This window comes from Pocillopora damicornis, chromosome 4 (assembly GCF_964200805.1).
Source record: "Pocillopora damicornis chromosome 4, jaPocDami1.2, whole genome shotgun sequence".
NCBI classification, from domain to species: Eukaryota; Metazoa; Cnidaria; class Anthozoa; order Scleractinia; family Pocilloporidae; genus Pocillopora; species Pocillopora damicornis.
Window position 1 is genome coordinate 1355001 of NC_142673.1, and position 19966 is coordinate 1374966.

At 38.4% G+C, this 19966-nt stretch overlaps 1 protein-coding gene, 1 long non-coding RNA gene and 1 pseudogene across 2 annotated transcripts; 1 reads left to right on the forward strand and 2 right to left on the reverse strand.

The window, feature by feature from the left end:
• Positions 1–4481: 4481 nt before the first annotated feature.
• LOC149046387 (uncharacterized) lies at positions 4482–6976 on the reverse strand. Its single transcript, XR_016185685.1, has 3 exons — positions 6817–6976; positions 6305–6426; positions 4482–5218 (listed from the first exon to the last, which is right to left on the reverse strand). It is a non-coding gene; the product is annotated as an uncharacterized LOC149046387 (long non-coding RNA).
• A 19-nt stretch (positions 6977–6995) lies between these two features.
• Positions 6996–14904, forward strand: LOC149046388 (uncharacterized; annotated as a pseudogene).
• On the reverse strand, positions 12328–17971 carry LOC149046389 (uncharacterized). The gene is made up of 7 exons (XM_089202463.1): positions 17932–17971; positions 16986–17136; positions 16566–16645; positions 15903–15992; positions 15309–15387; positions 13754–15140; positions 12328–13419 (listed from the first exon to the last, which is right to left on the reverse strand). Exons 1-6 carry the CDS (start codon positions 17969–17971, stop codon positions 15083–15085), a joined length of 498 nt encoding a protein of 165 aa, XP_089058589.1. The 3' UTR covers positions 12328–13419; positions 13754–15082.
• Between the last annotated feature and the right edge of the window lie 1995 nt (positions 17972–19966).

A 19966-nucleotide genomic window follows, 5' to 3' on the forward strand; every position in this document is an offset into this window, starting at 1 on the left:
GACCTAAGTGTATTATTTGTTTGGGAAATTGCGTCAAAACTTTTTACTCAAGAAATGGTAAGTATTAATTTATTGTTCGATGGTAGTATTTTAAAACATTTTACGCAATTTTATGCAGATATTTCACGTATTTAAAAGGTGCCCAGATGTTACGTAGTTTTGGTGGATGTCATTAGGGAACATCCACCAAAACTTTGACCAAAACCATCCACAATATATTTTTTTAATTTTATTTATAATAAAGTTCGGATATAACGCGCGCTGTCATTGGCTGAAAGAGCGTGCTCTATGAGAGTATAGAGCATAGAGCTGAGCTAAAGCTGTCACGACATCTGCCAAATTGTACTATGTTCGACCTTCTTTTTAGCTTTTTTCCGATAATTAAAAGTGAAATTTCGGAACAAGCGAGCCGGCAAGTAGCAACAGAAGAACCAAACAAACGTTTGTAAACATTCCAGGCGCCGTTATTTACGTTATTAAAACGTGAGCAGATACGAAAATCCTCAAAGGAAAAACAAAAGAGACACTCCGAGTTTTAAAGACTTTCACGCTCAGTTAGATTGCAAGCTTACGTACGGTAATAAAAATCAAACACAGCTAGCACTCGTATAGTATACAAAGTTCAGTGTTCAAAAAAAAAAAATAGAACAAAACAGAAATGATGAAAAATATAACCAAATTGGTATAACTGTTAAAATTCATACTAATCATGACGGTGTCTAAGTGAATATGACCATGCCGAAGTCCATCGCGGCTCGCTCATCATGGCGATCTCCGGTTATCACAGTAAAGCAAGCCTCAGAAACTACATCGGCCGCCCTTCGAGTAAAAAAAAGAGCTTGCTCTGATATCCTTTCTGATTCATTGAGTGGAAAGTCACATCAGTCACAGCGGCCGAGTTTTGTGGAGCTGTCATCCCGAGCGATCTTCATGTTCCGGTGAATTCGGCTGTCGTTCATTCAAAAAACACTTGCCTCGAACAGTTTGTTTTTTACCTTGTCATGTGAAAAAACTTGCGTGTTTTTATGAGCCATAGTTCGGATGAATTTCATTGCACATTTCGCCTCAAGATTCTGTATTAGAGACTTAAAAACTTCAGGCAAAAGTGTTAAATTCGACCTGCCGAACTATTTCAGTTTGTAAACTATCGCAGAATGTGAACTTTGATGGTTTTTTAACTTTGATGGTTTGACACTTTTGACAGCTTTAGTCTTGTACAGCCAATCAGATTATTTGAACCATTCTAACAGGGATTCTGATTGGCTTATTGTCGCGTGCTTTATGAGAGTATAGAGCATGCTGACGACATTGTTGTTCGCTTTGGAAATAAAGTTTGTTTTGAAAATTGAAAGTAATGCTTGGAGAATTTAATGGATTCTTTATTATAATTAACAAATAGAGAAGCCTTGACTGTGCTCTGTTCTGTTATAAAGCACTTAGGAAGCGGCTGGAGCACTCAAGAAGTGGGGAGAAACACTCGACTACGTCTCGTGTTTTTCCCTACACTTCTTTCGTGCTCCAGCCGCTTCCTGCGTGCTTTATAACAGAACAGAGCACAGTCAAGGCTTCTCTATTTGTTAACTATAGCCACTGTTAGATGTTCAGGGAGACAAAAGATTTATACCACTAATTAGCAGTTAGTGCTCTGGCTAATTATTTTTTATGGTGCACAATTGCTGACCGACCAAACATAATGATTATCATAACTCTTAACACATAGAATAAAGTGGTTTTGGTGGATGTTTCTTTCCATCCACCAAAACCACCATAGCAATTGGACTTCTAACAATTAAAACTAAAACAAAAGAATGTGATCGAAGAAAAAAGTCTCACCCCTTTGTTTTCTTTGCCTTTTGCAGCGTGTTAAAACTAAAACAAAATAATGCGATCGAAGAAAAAGGTCTCACCTATTTGTTTTCATTGCCTTTTGCGGCGTGAACAAAAAATAGTTTATATGATATATAACCGGCTAAATAAGTTCCCCTCCCTGGCAATTTAGAGCTTGATTACGTGGCGAACTTCAGTCCTTTTAGGAGCGTTAAGATTTCAGCTCGGTTCCATAATAAATATTCTTAAAAGTGGTGTTTGTGCTTGCATGACTAGAGTTTTCGGCCTGGGCTGAACGTGAATTTTGAAATTCGCAGTAATCAGCTTTTACGATCATCTTTTATCTCGCAATGCTTTTCTGATCTTATCTACTTGGTTTATTCGCGGTGATTTGATTCATTTTGGTCATCTTTTTTTGTTTTTGCATAGTTATCTATTGCGCTTTGTTTTCTCCTAATATCAGGTGAATTTCCATGAATTTCACTCTGTTCATAAACTTTTTCTATGAATTTATTTTGTAAAGATGCTTTCAATCGTACCTGAATATTTTCAGGAATATTCTAAACGCTTTAATGAAATTACGTTCTTGTGAGTGGTCTGTTAGACAGACCGAAGTAATGGTCCCTCGGGACCAACTTCTTTAACTAACAACGAAAAAAAGGCCTATTTTTAGCTCTTTTTCTTTTGCAGGTCCAAAAAGCTTACGTGATCTTATAACAGTAAGGTGCTCCACTTATAACCTTAGGGGCACCACAATACTGGACCTCCCAAAAGTAAAATCAACAACCTTCGGGTTAAGATCATGGAGATATGCTGCATCGAAATTATGGAACGCTTTACCGGACGAGTTTCGAAAGATACAAACATTTACTACTTTTAAAAATTACTTAAAAACATTAGATCTCACGGGACTCTAGTGCGATGAGGATCTATCATTGATTATATTTACTGTTTTTAATGATTACATTTTATACATTTTACTAGGTGACTACATTGTTAAATTCTTATATTTTAATATTAGCTAGTTCTTAATCTTAATTTATTTAAATTTATATTCCTTCACAAGGCTTTATAATTTCCTTTTCTCTTTTTATTTCGTGGCGTACCTGTAAACTAGCTTTTAGCTCAGCGTTCTGACCACGTTAAATAAATTAATTGATTGATTGATTGATTGATTGATCTTTATTTGTTTCTACATAGTCATCCACAGCATTGCGCTTTGTTTTCTCGTAGTATCAGGTGAATTTTCATGAATTTCACTCTGTTTATAACCTAATTCTATAAATTTATTTTGACCAGAAAAATTCAAGCTTAAAATTTTCGGGAAGATTTAAAAATGCGTTCTTGTGAGTGGTTTTTAATGTTTCAAGGTGCACGCGCGCTGAAGACGCTCAAAGGAAAACGTCAGGGTTTTTTAATAGTTGATGACGTCGACAGCGGCAAAATGAGTACGCATGCTCGGCGGATTTGACGCGATCTCGACACAGCTGCAAAATGAGTGCGCATGCTTGAAACGCGTGCGAAACTTTACGCACGAAAAGGAATGGGAATGACAATATTTCCATAGTAACACTATAGCGGGAGTAGCGGGGATATGGCGGCATTTTTAAAATTCATATTTTGTTTATATTTTGCGGGGATAAGCCCTAGCCTGAACAGATAAGGTTCCCACTTTCAAGAAAGTTTCTTTCAAACCTGCTCTGCAACATATCTTTTCCAACAAAAAAATTATTCAGGGAACAGGTGTGAATTTTAGTATTGAAGTGGAGCGGTCGTAACAAGGCAATGAACTTCGTAGCTCGTGTTACTGTTATAGCGCTTGTTTTTATCACCTCCTCAGTATGGCAAACCGTCCAGTGAAAAGGTTTGTTGTTTGAGAGAAAAAACATGCCAAAGCTCTCCTTGTAGAGGAAGAATAATTGCCACTGACACTGAAATAACTCCAGTCGCAGAGGCGGAACCAGGAAATGTTGTGTGAATATATTAATGAGCATGTCATCATCAGCAATTCGAAAAAGGAGCAACACCTGAACATGCCTACTACCTTCACATTCTTCCACTCTGAGTGCTACACCTATTCCCACGAGACTGTACAAAATATTTGACAAGGCTGGAGAAAGTGAGGCTTGTTATCAACCAGGGACGCTGTGGTGCACAAGTTGTTGGAGAAATGCCGAGAAAACATTTGCCTTATTTGCTCGAGGACCACTTTACTTCAGATAGTTATATTCAGAAGCTTTCGTTTCCTGCTAGATATTCTGGGTTTACATACTTCCCATTTACATAATACACAATAAAGCAAATGATCACCTTGTTTCCATGAGAAGATCAATAACTTAAACAAAAAAAATTCTGCAAAATGGAGATGGAGTGCCATGCAAAATTCAGTAGGAGTGCCAAGCAGATTCGACAGATGGTCAATGTGATTAACAAGCTATGGCAGTTAAATGTATGATGCAAAAAATACTGCTCTACCGCAATTCAATAGCTCAACAGAGAGAGTCAGGAAATTGGTGCACAGGCTGGTACATTCAATTTCTCAACATTAATCACCAGGCATAAGACAACTAAGAGAGGTAACCAATCCACCATATTGCTAATAGTCAGAGTTATGCTACGATTGTACTTGCAGGGTTAAACATCTCCACAACAACATCAATCAGGTAATAATATAATACTGATAAAGGTTCTGCATAGTGCTCATATTTTACAAGTAAACACATGTTAATTGTTGAAAATATTTCTATACAACTTACAGAGTGGTAAAATATATTATTATTGCATTTTCTATATAACCTTGCAGAGCTGGTGGAAAAATTTCAGTCAGCCTTATACAGGCACCATGAGAGTGGGGCTCTTGCTCTACACAGATCCAATGATATGAAGGCACTTTGCGAGACTCATGCACCACATCTCTTTTACATCCTCATCAGTACAATATTGAGTGCAGATAGACATGCCATCAGTGAGAGGCATCCACATTTACAGCAGCAAAGAATAGTTGTACGACTTCACATGTTGCCTTATTTTAGGTATTTTCTTCAAATTACAATGTACCTGCCTAAAGTTTTGCCATTAGAAGAATAAAAAATTATTATATTTTATATAATTTACAAATTTCCATGGCAGCTTTATTCTGACAGTGTCAGCAGTCACTGGTACAAAACAACCTTAGTTCTTGAGTATAATAACAAGAATTATATGCAATTTCCCTTAGATCCCAGAAAACATCACATCTCCAAAAATAGGCTGAAATGTTCCTTGACATTCATGGGTTAACCAGGTCTGCACAGACTGCAGGGAGAGTCTTGGGCCTTAGCAGTGGAATATGTATGAATGACACATTTAAGCAGCAGCAGGCAGAACAACCATGAGGAACTGTGCTGACAGCCTGCAGGATAAAGCAGAACAAATACAACAGACGATAAACATAACCATAACTAGAAATCTGGAACAGCTTATTATACCACAACCAAGTGTTCCACACAAGACAACTTAAGAAAGAGGACATGGGACAGAAAGGCCTGCTTCAGTTGCAAATTCACACAAAAACCACTTTTCAACTGTGGGTAACCTTGCCACCAAAGATCTCGAGGTTCTCACCTTATCTGCCCTTATCTTTTACAATCACGCAGTCAATCTCAACAACAAACACCATCAGTAGCTCAACAACAGTTTTCTAACTTAAGCGTACCACCACAATCCACTTCAATACATGTTCCATCTTCAACTACACAATCAGTCACATTCTGGGAACTGCCAGCCTTCCTATCTCAATCAACAATTGGGGGTCATCAAAGCAGCAATGCTTGTACAGTTATTTCTTTGTTGGACGGTTCAGAATATATGAAGGTCATATATTTGAACTGCGGATAAAGACATGAATGAAAGTGATCTTCGCAGTGATGTGCACTACTTAGGCAGTAGTGAAAATAAGGCCTGAAAAAAATTCAGGCCTGTACGGGATTTGAACCCATGCGAGGTCATGGGTTCAAATCCCGTACAGGCCTGAATTTTTTTCAGGCCTTATTTTCACTACCGCCTAAGTAGTGCACATCACTGCGAAGATCACTTTCATTCATATTTCTTTGTTGTTAGCAAAGACATACTAACGAACAAATCCTTCAACTGAAAAACCACCAACCACTGACTCCAAGCTGGATTCTAGCCTTCATGTCATGTATGATGGGGGGAAATCAGGCATATGACAGTTTCATGCAATCAATATCATATCTTGGTGTTCTTGAAGCCATACCTCTTATCAGAAGCAGCCTGGGTAGTTTGAGCTATGAAGAGGAGTTCACTGTTTGTTTTGTCAAGGAGCCTAATTCAAGTGAGGAATCTGCTCTGAGTTTTCGCCTAAGTAGAAGACTTACCAACACAAATGCTGCTTTTACAATAATGAATGGTTTAACGATTTCATTTGTAAGTGATGCAGATGACATCACCATCTTAATGTACAGCCATCTCCACTTACCAAAAGGCGCCTTTCTTGCAGTCTCAACGCAGTGACATTGAAGAGCTCTTTAACTGGCTGAAGTTGAAGCTATCTGCGACGGTGAATTTGTGTACGGTTACTTTCATCAACTTTAGGTAACACTGTGTGGTAAGAAATGCATGTAAACGTCACACAACGACGGTTGATCGTAAAGTTACATCGACATATTTCCAGACACAAAGAAGGTCAAGAAATGTATCAAGCATAAATGTTATTGCATCTATTACGTTTAAGTTGTGTTGGGGAAAAGAACGTTCACTGAAGCAAAACGACCGACAGATTCAGGAAAAATTTCGATTGTAAAACAGCTTTTACTACCACAAGAGTTTACATCGAAAAGCTTTTAAGTTTAAAGCATGTACTGAACAAATACCGATGATGAAATGCGTTTTGTAAATAAAATTGGTGATTGGAACGGGAACACGCAACGAGCTGTCTAAATAAATTTAAATCGGCTTTAGTTGAACTATGTCTATAATAATTCTACTTACCCATCAGACTTTTCCATAAGAACAAACTCCATTCAAAATTTTTCCGGTCGGATCACATCAATATCAGTCCCAAAAAGTGTAAAACGATGTTCGTTTCGCTCTTCAGCAAACTTCTCCCACGCCGGAATCACTAATCGCTCCTCGACTCCTCGAAAGCGAAAGCGCGAGATCCGCCGAGCATGTGCAATCATTTTGCCGCTGTGTCCGCGATCTCCGCGATCTCGATTTGTGATTCTAGTGTGGATGAAGTTCGCCGAAGAACGAACAAAAGATTCCTCGTTGTTGATATTGATTGTGTGATTGTAAAAGGTAATGGCAGGTAAGGTGAGAACCTCAAGATCTTTGGTGGCAAGGTTACCCACTGTTGAATAGTGGTTTTGGTGTGAATTTGCTACTGAAGCAGGCCTTTCTGTGCTATGTTCTGTTTCTTAAGTTGTCCTGTGTGGAACACTTGGTTGTGGTATAATAAGCTGTTCCAGATTCCTATTTATCATATTTCCCCTGTCATGGGACTTGTAAAAGTCTGAATACCTAGAAGCATGTAGTGCTAGCTGGCTTTCAGGCTGTTCATGACTATTGTGGCTGTCTGCAATGTTGCTACTTGTATCATGCTCTATAATACCTCTATTATCATTATCATCGTCTAAAATGCGGGTCGCGGGTTTTTACTGTACTTTATTCACACCTTTTTTACCATTTTTTACTTTAAGGTCAAGAGCTTGGCCTCCAAAGGGCGTACGTGATTCCGTTTACAGGTACATCAGGAAGCTAATGGCCCTCTCGTTCCTCCCGTATCCGGAAATCCAACCGATGTTCGACCTACTCGAGGAGCAGGCCCAAACCGACCAAAAAACAAAAAACATTCAGGCAAAACTATTCGCAAGTTGGGAGAAGTATGAGAACAACGAGAAAACCGCTGCTCAACTACTCAGGACGTGCTCGCGTTTGAATGGACCAGCGCGCTCTAACTGATCATGAACGAACTGAACTAGCGTGAAGTAAGCTGAGAATCAGAAGGTTTTGTAAATAGGTTTTGACTAAAGCATTTTTTTGAATCAGAAGGTTTTGTAAATAAGTTTTACATTGAAAATATTTTGTGAATCAGAGGGTTTTGTAAATAGCTTTTGACTAAAACATTTTTTTGAATCAGAAGGTTTTGTAAATAAGTTTTGCATTGAAAATATTTTGTGAATCAGAAGGTTTTGTAAATAGGTTTCCCACTAAAATATTTTGCACTTGTAAATATTTATAAAAGTACTTATTGTAATTAAAATGTTGTTGATATTATACTTGTTATATTTTATTTCTGACTCGTTTTGAAGGCTGGAAAACAAACTCTGATTGCTTCTGAAAAATGGTAACTCGTTAATTCACATCGTAACGCATTTTTCAAGTAAAATTTTGAGTTATACATTTTTGGAACACATTTGGAAGCCATCGGAGTTTGTTATTCAATAGTTTTAAATTATCGCGATGTTAGCGCTCACACGCCGGCTTTTTCTGGATCTGTCAAAAATATGCAAATTGTTTGGAAGTCAGCCAAGCGAAACTAGCATTAACTTAAAAATGTTCTGACCCAAGTATCAGCATTACATCCGAAGCATCAGTAAGCACCCTTTTTACTAAGTTATTACTAAGTTATTACTAGATATTGGGCGTTGGCGAAGTGACCAGTAGGACGTTGGCGAAGCGACTCATCGCGTTGGCGAAGCGACCAAAGACGTTGGCGAACGTGACCTTGGCGAAATCACCGCAATTCGAATTGCCACATTAGCTCTATCAGTAGGTTTAATGTGCACATTCATAACATGAAAATCATCAGTGAGGTGGACAACAAGTTTTTTGGTCTGAAAAAAAAATTAATATCCATTTCATTGATTGCTTATGTTTCTTTACAAAAGTGGTTATGTTTATTGTTCATTGTATTTGTTCTGCTTTATCCTGCAGGCTGTCAGCACAGTTTTGTCCACAACTTCCTCATAGTTGTTTTGGCTGCTGCTGTTTAAACATGTCATTCATACATATTCCACTGCCAAAGCCTAAGACTCTCCCTGCAGTCTGTGCAGACCTGGTCAACCCATGAATTTCAAGGAATATTTCAGCTTATTTTTGGAGTTGTGACGTTTTCTGGGATCTGAGGAAAATTGCATATTATTCTTGTTATCATACTCAAGAACAAAGGTTGTTTTGTACCAGTGACTGCTGACACTGTCAGAGTAAAGCTAACATGGAAATTTGAAAATTATATAAAATATAATAATTTTTTATTCTTCTAATGGCAAAACTTTAGGCAGGTACATTGTAATTTGAAGTAAATACCTAAAGTAAGGCAATATGTGAGGAAGTACAACTATTCTTTGCTGCTGTAAATGTGAATGACTCTCACTGGTGGCATGTCCATTAGCACTCACTATTGTACTGATGAGGATGTAAAAGAGATGTGGTGCATGAGTCTCACAAAGTGCCTGCATATCATCACATCAGTATAGAGATAGACCTCCACTCTCATGGTGCCTGTACAAGGCTTACTGAATTTTTTCCACCCGCTCTGCAAGATTATATAGAAAATGCAATAATAATGTATTTGACCACTCTGTGAGTTATATAGAAATATTTTCAACAATTAACATGTGTTTACTTTTAAGATATGAGCACTATGCAGAACGTTTATCAGTATTATATTATTACTTGATAATGTTGCTGTGGAGATGTTGAACCCTGCAGCTGCAATCTGCAATCTGCAATCATAACTCTGATTATTAGCAATATGGTGGATTGGTTACCTTTCTTAGATTAAGTAAGGTACTTACCGTGATTAATGTTGAGAAATTGGATGTACCAGCCTGTGAACCAATTTCCTGACTCTCTCTGTTGAGCTATTGAATTGTGGTAGAGCAGTTAGTTTTGCAGCATACATTTAACTGCCATAGCTTGTTAATCACATTGACCATCTTTCGATCTGCTTGGCACTCCTGATGAATTTTGCAAGGCACTCCATCTCCATTTTGCATTAATGTTTTTTGTTTAAGTTATTGATCTTCTCATGGAAACAAGGTGATCATTTGCTTTTATTGTTTATTATGTAAATGGGTGAAGTATGTAAACTCAGAATATCCAGCAGGAAATAAAAGCCTTTGAATATAACTATCTAAAGTAAAGTAGTCCTCGAGGCAAATGTTTCGTCGCGAACAACTTGTGCACCACAGCGTCCCTTGTTGATAACAAGCCTCACTTTTTCCAGCTCCGTCAAATAGTTTGTACAGTCTCGTGGGAATAGGTGTATCACTCAGAGTGGAAGAATGTGAAGGTAGTAAGCACGATCACATTTTGCTCCTTTTTCGAATTGCCGATAATGACATTCACACAACATTTCCTGGTTCCACCTCCGCCACTTGAGCTATCTCAGTGTTAAAGGAAATTATGCTTCCTCTACAAGAAGAACTATGGCGTGTATTTTCTCTCAAAAGACAAGCCTTTTGGCCTGGTGGTTTGCCATACTGAGGAGGCAATAAAAACAAGTGCTATAACAACACGGGTTACGAAGTTCATTGCCATGTTACGACTGCTCCACTTCGATACTAAAATTCACACCTGTTCCCTGAATAATTTTTTTTGTTGGAAAAGATATGTTGCAGAGCAGGTCCGAAAGAAACTTTCTTGAAAGTGGGAACCTTATCTGTTATGGCTAGGGCTTATCCCCGCGTAATAAAAACAAACAATATGAATTTTAAAAATGGCGCCATATCGCCGCTAAAGTGTTACTATGGAAATATTGTCATTCCCATTCCTTTTCGCGTGTAAATTTTCGCGCGCGTTTCAAGCATACGTACTCTTTTTGCCGCTGTGTCGATGACGTCACAATCAACGCAAAAAGGCAGTGCGAAACCCAAAGAAGGACAGGAGCCTTTCATAAACATGCACTTGAAGCAGAGCAGAAGTTTTGAAGATAGAACGTAAATGTCTTTTTATGTACATACATATTTTTTGCAGCTCAAACGAGGAAGGATAGCTCGCGATGCTTGGGTATTTGGCATCCTATTCACACAGTTCACTCCAGCTCGAGGATATTTCAAAGTCATGCGAAGACAAAATGCGGCAACCCTCCTACCTATCATACAAAGATGCGTCCTTTTTTTTTTTTTGGAGGATTTTTTTTCAAAATTTCGTATTTGCATTTTATGTTCGGTGAAGTTAAAGTTCAAAAGATTTTAGTGATGCACAGCTGACGTTGAGACGAAAGTTTTCAGATATCTGCTTCGATACGCACATGTCCGTTTCTTTTGAATTTGTGAGGGGAGGGGGAAGGTAGGTTTTTTTGAGGTTCTGGATACTTTAATAAGAGTGACATTGTCCTCCCGGTGTGATCCTTATATAGGGTACCTAAATTTTATCAGCGAACAATGCAGTGCGTAAATGCACAGCTGAACTAAAAACAGAAAAAAAATGATATGTTGAAAGGAAACTATTCGTTCAGGTGTTAGCAAGGCGATTTTATATTCGCATGTCTTTCGACACGCATTTAAAATTTGGTAATGGTCCGAATGCCATATAATAGGCTAATTACTTATCTAGCTATTCTAGGGAATATTGGTCGTACTGCCACGACCTCGGACCGATATTATGTACTAATTGACCGAATGAGAGCGCTGGAAGGGAAACCACTGGCTCGAGAGTCAAATATTTTCCCATCCTACTCGACCTCACTCAGTCAATAAGTATGCCAGCGCGGGTCCGAACGCTCGGTTAGTAAAAGGTTATTATGGTACTCGAGCCTTAAGAAGGAAAAATACACTGCTTATGCCCGTTTCCATGGAAACGGTCCGTATGGCAACACCCGATCATTTACCTCAATATAATAACCACATCGTGTTAACCAAGCAAGAGTCGCCCCAGGGAGAGTATCGTTGGGAATTGTATTTTTGACAAAATTTACCTTTTGAGCGGAATCGTTCATTTGGTTTGGTGGAGGGGGTAGGTAGCGGAGAGTCGCTTGCGCTCTGCTAACATTTCTTCTGCCTTCTTTTTCTGAAATTTCTGGATCTGCCAACAATTGCTCCGTCAGCGATACAGTCTAACCCGGAGTGGGTAGATTTACCATGTACAATGTTTCGCAGATTAGTCATTTCCTCTGCACTCACTGTCATAGCCCCATGAAAATAAGAATTTATTGTATCCAATGGAAATAGTATTCAAAATAATATGCTTTTGTTTCAAAGTAGTTTTTATCATCTGTTGCTGTGGCATATTGTAGGACACTAACAGTTAAGAAACTCAATTGATCGATAGCATTTCTTTTGTCACATTCATGTGAATAATTTTACTTTTTTCCTTAAAAGTGTTGATGTAAACAAAATTATACATCACAAATACAGAAAGAATGGTACACTACTTGAATACATCCAGTAGCAGTACATTATTTGTCTAAGAGGAGACAAAAAAATTCTGACCGGTATGTTTCCACAATTATTTGGTAAACTGTTTGCCACCCTTCAACAAAAGTACTTCATGACATGGTATGACACTGAGTTTTTTATTTCAAGTACTTAATAGCTGTTCCCAATTTCTTAATAAACTTCATAATACTTTAAATAAATTTAGAGATGTATATATATGCAAAATTCAATTTGTATCCCTATATTCGTGCTTTGTAACAGGATTAAAAGTGAGTGTTTTAATTTCAGAAACCTTGTACAAACATCTAAATAGAAAAAACCTATCTAACAAAATAGGAAGCTAAAAATTACACTATTCCCACTGATTTGAAACATGCAATCACTGATCACAAAGTCCTACATATGGACTGACATTTTAGATTATTCAACATTAACAATGGCAATAAAGCATTTAGTAAGATATTTATTGTGGATGAGGAGTCAATATAAAAAAGTTAATTATATACTTTATGAACATAAATACAACAACCCCCCCTTAAAAAAAAAATCCCCCAAAAAATTGGTACAGTAATGGAAAGGGAATTTTCCCAAACTGAAACACAGAGGGCTTATTTCGTGGAAAAGTAAATGTATAAAGTATTCTCCTATTAAGATGATTTTTAAAAAAACTATCACATAAACTATAAACAATACATAAAGTCCTCTGCAACTAAAATCAGTTCGAGACAATAAAAACTCACACCTAGAATATCAATTTTTTTTTAGTTTTTAACTTTATATCCATTATTTTGTTTGGTGAACTAATCACACAATAAAGTACATCTGACTGGAATTAGAAAACCAATTACACGAACAAATATAAATTAAGTAGAAGTTAAATTAACCCTTTAACCCAGGAGTGACCAAGACAGAATTTCTCCTTACAGTATCAAAACAATATCAACCAGATAAGCGATGAGCATGAAGAAAAATGTCAATTTGGGGATAATTAGTTTATCCAACACTAAATAATTATAATAATAATTATTATCTGAACTAACATCACAAATTTTATTTGGGAGTTAAAGGGTTAAATAAAAGTTCATTCATTCACCATCTCCCAGGCAAACCCTTTTTTCAGTTGGCTCATCAACCTTCTTATTTTTCCTTTTTTTATTTTTCTTCTTCTTCTTCTTCTTCTTCTTTTTCTTTGGGTTAAGGTTTGTCTCATCTGTAAGAAAGAATTCATACTCAGTTAATCATACATACTTCAAAAAATTTCTTGTATCCTTTCCTAATTTGGAAAGAGACACAATAATGAATGACTTAAGTATGATATGTTTGTGTGCATACAGTTTGACAAATAAAATTACAATTACTACACTTTAAAACAACACTCTGAGATCAACATAAAATAACTTACTATGTTACTAATACTTAAAACACTTGTTTACATTTTAAAAAGTTTGGTCTAGAACTTTTCTACAATTATTTTTTCTACAATATTTTTCTACAATTTTGTTCTCTTTACTTTTACTAAATCAAATGAAATAACATACATTTACCTTTAGCATCTTCAAGAATTTCTTCCAACAGCACTCCATCAACTGTCACACTTGGCCCAAACTGAACCTAAAGATATGAAATCTAAAGTGGTAGTATGACAGTAGAAAAAGTCTAACTGTCATACTTCCACTTAATATGTAGCAGTGGGCCGGTTTGTTCATACATTTCACTTTTAATGTTTATTTATTTATTAGTTTAGTCTTGCCAGTCTAGTCTGATCCAGCCAGATCAGTTTGATCCAGTCCAGCCATTCTAGTCTGGTCTAATCCAGTCACATTAAGATAAGTCCAGTCTGATAAAGTCAAGCCAGACCAGTTTGTTCCAGTCCAGCCATTCTAGTCTGGTCTAGTCCAGTCAAGGTAAGTCTAGTCTGATAAAGTCTGCCCAGAACAGTTTAATCCACTCCAGCCATTCTAGTCTGAGCTAGTCCAGTCACGTTAAGCTAAGTCAAGTCCAGTCCAGCACATTCCAATCTAGTCCAACCAGACCCATCCCAACAAAGTCGAGCCAGTCTAGTCCAGTCCAGCCCAGTCTGGTGCAGTCCAGCCAGTCTAGTCTGATCCAGTCCAGCCAGTCCAGTCTAGCCAGACTAGTCCAGTCCAGTCTAGCCAAACCAGTCCAGTCCAATCCAGTCCAGCCAGCTCAGTCCAGCCAGTCCTCTCTAGCCAGACTAGTCCAGTCCAGTCCAGTCCAATCCAGTTCAGCCAGTCCAGTCTAGCCAGGCTAGTCCAGTCCAGTCTAGCCAGTCCAGTGCTATCCAGTCCAGAGCGATCCAGTCCAGCCAGCTCAGTCTGGTCCAGTCCAGCTGGACTATTCCCATCCAGTCTAGCCAGTCCAGTCCAATCTAGTCCAGCCAGCCCAACTTGGTCCAGTCCAGCCTGACTAGTCCAGTCCAGTCTAGTCAGTCCAGTCTGATCCAGTCTAGCCAGTCCAGTCCAATCCAGTCCAGCCAGTCCAATCCAATCCTGTTCAGCCAGTCCAGTCCAATCTAGTCCAGCCAGCCCAGTCCAGCCTGACTAGTCCTGTCCAGTCTAGCCAGTCCAGTCCGATCCAGTCCAGCCAGTGCAGTCTGATCCAGTCCAGCCAGTCCAGTCTGATCCTGTCCGATCTAGTTCAGCCAGTCCAGTCCGGTCCAGTCCACCCTGACTAGTCCAGTCCAGTCTAGCCAGTCCAGCCAGTCCAGTCGGGTCCAGTCCAGCCTGACTAGTCCAGTCCAGTCCAGTCCAGTCCAGACAGTATAGTCCTACCCAGTCTAAGCAGCCCAGTCCAGTCCAATCCAGTCCATATGCTCTAGTCCACTCAAGTTAAGCTAAGTCCAGTCAGATCAGTCAGATCCAGCCCAGCTGTACATATCTCATCATCTGAAGATTCTTCACCATCAAGCTTCTGGAAAATATTTTAAAAAAATAGTTGCCAGGATTATTTCTATATTCATTTCTTCAACCACAGTGCACATGTATGATTTTAGTATATTGCAGGTGTTTATAAATAAAATATGTCCCCTTAATGGCCAATGAAGCACATCACTGTATCCATGTCATTTGATTATGTTACCTTACATTCCTCAATGCACTGCATACTTCCAGAGCAGCCTCTACTGCCTCTTTTACTCTTCCCTCTACCATGCTTGTTTCTAAAAAGCAATCGACAATATGACAGTCTGACAATAATACAATATACTGTTTTGTAATACTACAATTTGACCTCAAAATAGAGAGAGCAAATGCACTTTTCCTTGGAGTTATGTAAACACATATACATAATTTTACTCTGCAAGCTTACAGCTTGATGCTGTAGGCATCAATTTCAGCTTAGTGTAGCAAATTATTTTTGCTACCTCAACTCTGGGGAGTTAAGGTAGCAAATTTAACACAGAAGCCATTCTTTTACATTCAAATTTTACTTAAATATTAACAATTTTATCTATGAATTTGTTCACTTTCGAACTTCTTTTAAATTTGCTGTAGTTAATTATCCTACCATGAAACTGAGTATCATGTTTCAATTTTCAGCCTATTTGTGAATTGTAAAGCAGAAAAATGCTAACAGATATAATTTATATTAACCAACCAACCAAATGAAAGAGTACTGTAATCTCCTTCATAAACTCCTGAATTCAAACAAAAACAATATTAAATAACTTCATACCATCAAAGATTTCAACACAATGTGGAACATGGCTACCTGGTGCTAAGATCAGTAGGTTTGAGGCATTACCCAGACCATATTTTGTTGTAACTGTGAGACGAGGCAAACTTAGAATAACTGATATGAAAATGATAAAAATATTATATTCTTTTCTTGATTGAAGTAGTGAATATATAAACCAGGTGTATTGCAACCCCCAGATTATGCACTTAATTATATTCTGCTTGAAGATTACACATGCATATCAATTTGGCCTATCATACAACTGACTCTTGTAGACTATTAAGTGCAATGTACTACCTTGAGAGACTTCACAAGTCACCACTCTTAAATGTACTTCAATTTCCCCCCTCCTCCTCTTTCAGTGATAAATATTTGCTGCTGTCAGAGGGTCTTTTTGTTTAATCTTTAAACAGCAAGCAGAAATTAGAGAGTGGGGATTATGAGCCACTATCAACTTAAAAAAGAATGCTAATAATCCACCGCCCATTCCTGAGGGTATTTTACTACAGGATCATGGGCAGGATATGATAGACAATGAATAGAGACCATTGGTGTTATCACACATTAATGGGGCCTTCTTAACAGCAGGTACATGTATGAGGGAACAAAAAAATGATAAATAGACTACTGACAATAATATTAGTTAATAATTAATCGTACCTTTCTTTCCCTCTTTTGATTGACTGTTAACCAACCAAAAGTAACACTTTGCCAACTGGTTACTGATGTTATTTAAAATCCTGAAAAAAAAATGATGGTTATTTAATTAATGATATTACACATTTCTATAACGATAATTTAAAATATTATTCATATCAATCTGCTGGTGACTTGTTAAGCCTCTTGACATCTTGGATCACTAAGAGAGTGGGGGTCTATCTCTATACAGATCCAATGATATGCAGACACTTTGTGAGACTCATGCACCACATCTCTCTTACATCCTCATCAGTACAATAGTGAGTGCAGATAGACATGCCACCAGTGAGAGACATTCACATTTACAGCAGCAAAGAATAGTTGTACTACTTCACATGTTGCCTAACTTTAGGTATTTACTTCAAATTACAATGTACTTGCCTAAAGTTTTGCCACCAGAAGAATAAAAAATTGTTATATTTTATAAAATTTACAAATTTCCATGTCAGCTTTATTCTGACAGAGTCAGTAGTCACTGGTACAAAACAACCTTTGTTCTTGAGTATGATAACAGGAATAATATGCAATTTCCCTCAGATCCCAGAAAACATCACATCTCCAAAAATAAGTTGAAATGTTCCTTGATATTCATGGGTTAACCAGGTCTGCACAGACTGCAGTGAGAGTCTTGGGCTTTAGCAGTGGAATATGTATGAATGACATGTTTAAACAGCAGCAGGCAAAACAACCGCGAGGAAGCTGTGGACAAAACTGTGCTAACAGCCTGCAGTATAAAGCAGAACAAATATAATGAACAATAAACATAACCACTTTTGTAAAAACATAAGCAATCATTGAAATGGATATTATTTTTTTTTCAAACCAAAAAAACTTGTTATCTATCTCACTGATGATTTTCATGTTATGAATGTGCATACTTAACCTACTGATAAAGCTAATGTGGCAATTCATATGGCATCAAGTCTCCCAGCCATAGCAGTTGCCCATCCAGTTGATGGAGCAATGATCCTTTTCTAACAAGAGTAAACGAGTCAGGTGATTCATTCAATAAAGGTATTATAGAGCATGATACAAGTAGCAACATTGCAGACAGCCACAATAGTCATGAACAGCCTGAAAGCCATCTAGCAATACATGTTTCTAGGTATTCAGACTTTTATAAGTCCCATGATGGGGGAAATATGATAACTAGGAATCTGGAACAGCTTATTATACCACAACCAAGTGTTCCACATGGGACAACTTATGAAAGAGGACATAGCACAGAAAGGCCTGCTTCAGTGGCAAATTCACACCAAACCCACTTATCAGCTGTGGGTAACCTTGCCACCAAAGATCTCGAGGTTCTCACCTCACCTGCCCTTACCTTTTAAAATCATGCAATCAATCTCAACAACAAACACCATCAGTAGCTCAACAACAGTTTTCTACCTTAAGTGTACCACCACAATCCTCTTCAATACATGTTCCATCTTCAACTACACAATCAGTCACATTCTGGGAACTGCCAGCCTTCCTATCTCAGTCAACAATTGGGGGTCATCAAGGCAGCAATGCTTGTACAGCAATTTCTTTATTGTTAGCAAAGACATACCAAACAAACAAATCCTTCCTTCAACTGAAAAACTACCAACCACTGACTCCAAGCTGGATTCTAGCCTTCATGTATGATGGGGGGAAATTCGATATATGACAGTTTCATACAGTCACCATCATATCTTGGTGTTGTTTAAGCCATACCTCTTGTCAGAAGCAGCCTGTGTAGTTCGAGCTATGAAGAGGAGATAAACTAGTTGAAGTTAAAGCTATCTGCGACGGTGAATTTGTGTACGGTTACTTTCATCAACTTCAGGTAACACTGTGTAGTAGGAAATGCGGATCATGTGTACTATAGGTGGACTCGGTCGACATATAGGGCGACAGTCGACCGATACATCGGTCGAATATCGGTCGACTATCGGTCGACTATCGACCGACTATCGGTCGATAGTCGACCGATAGTCGACCGATGGTCGACCGATGGTCGACCGATGGTCGACCGATGGTCAACCGATATATCGACCGACTGTCGGCCGATGCATCGGCCGATATGTAGCGATCAACTGCCGGTCAAGTATCGGTCAAGTATCGGTCAAGTATCGGTCAAGTATGGGTCAAGTATCGGTCAACTATCGGTCAAGTATCGGTCAAGTATCGGTCAAGTATCGGTCATGTATCGGTCAAGTATCGGTCATGTATCGGTCAAGTATCGGTCATGTATCGGTCAAGTATCGGTCAAGTATCGGTGAAGTACTGGTGAAGTATCGGTCATGTATCGTTCAAGTATCGGTCATGTATCGTTCAAGTATCGGTTATGTATCGGTCAAGTATCGGTCGTGAATCGGTCAAGTATCGGTCAAGTGTCGGTCAAGTATCGGTCAAGTGTCAGTCAAGTATCGGTCAAGTGTCGGTTAAGTATCGGTCAAGTGTCGGTCATGTATCGGTCATGTATCGGTCATGTATCGGTCAAGTATCGGTCATGTATCGGTCAAGTATCGGTCAAGTATCGGTCAAGTATCGGTCAAGTAACGGTCAAGTATCGGTCATGTATCGGTCAAGTATCGGTCATGTATCGGTCAAGTACCGGTCATGTATTGGTCATGTATCGGTCGAGTATCGATGGTTTAAGACTATATCGGTCGACACATTTATCGGTCGACAATCGACCGACTATCGGTCGACAGTCGACCGATAGTCGGTCGACCGTCGACCGATAGTCGGTCGATTGTCGACCGATAGTCGACCGATAGTCGACCGATAGTCGACCGATAGTCGACCGATAGTCGACCGATATGTCGGTCGACTGTCGCCCGATATGTCGACCGAGTCCACCTATAGTACACATGATCCGGAAATGCTTGGGTAAAATTTCCGCACAGCCCCATACTATTCTTAAACAAATCTGTTTTCCCAATGGCAATGTATTGTTTTTGTCGTTGTTTTCTCTATCCAAGAACTGAATGCATAATGTAGTATGGGGCTGTGCGGAAATTTTACCCTAATTTCGATTGTAAAACAGCTTTTACTACCACAAGAGTTTACATCGACGACGTAAATCGACGACGTAAATCGACGACGTAAGTTTAAAGCATGTACTGAACAAATACCGATGATGAAATGCGTTTTGTAGATAAAATTGCTGAATGGAACGGGAACACGTAATAACCTGTCTGGATAAATTTAAATCAGCTTTGGTTGAACTATGTCTAAAATAATTCTACTTACCCTTCAGACTTTTCCATGAGAAAAAATTCCATTAAAAAAAATTTCCGGTCGGATTATATCAATATCAGTCCCAAAAAGTGTAAAACGATGTTCTGTTCGTTCTTAGGCAAACTTCATTCACGCTGGAATCACAAATC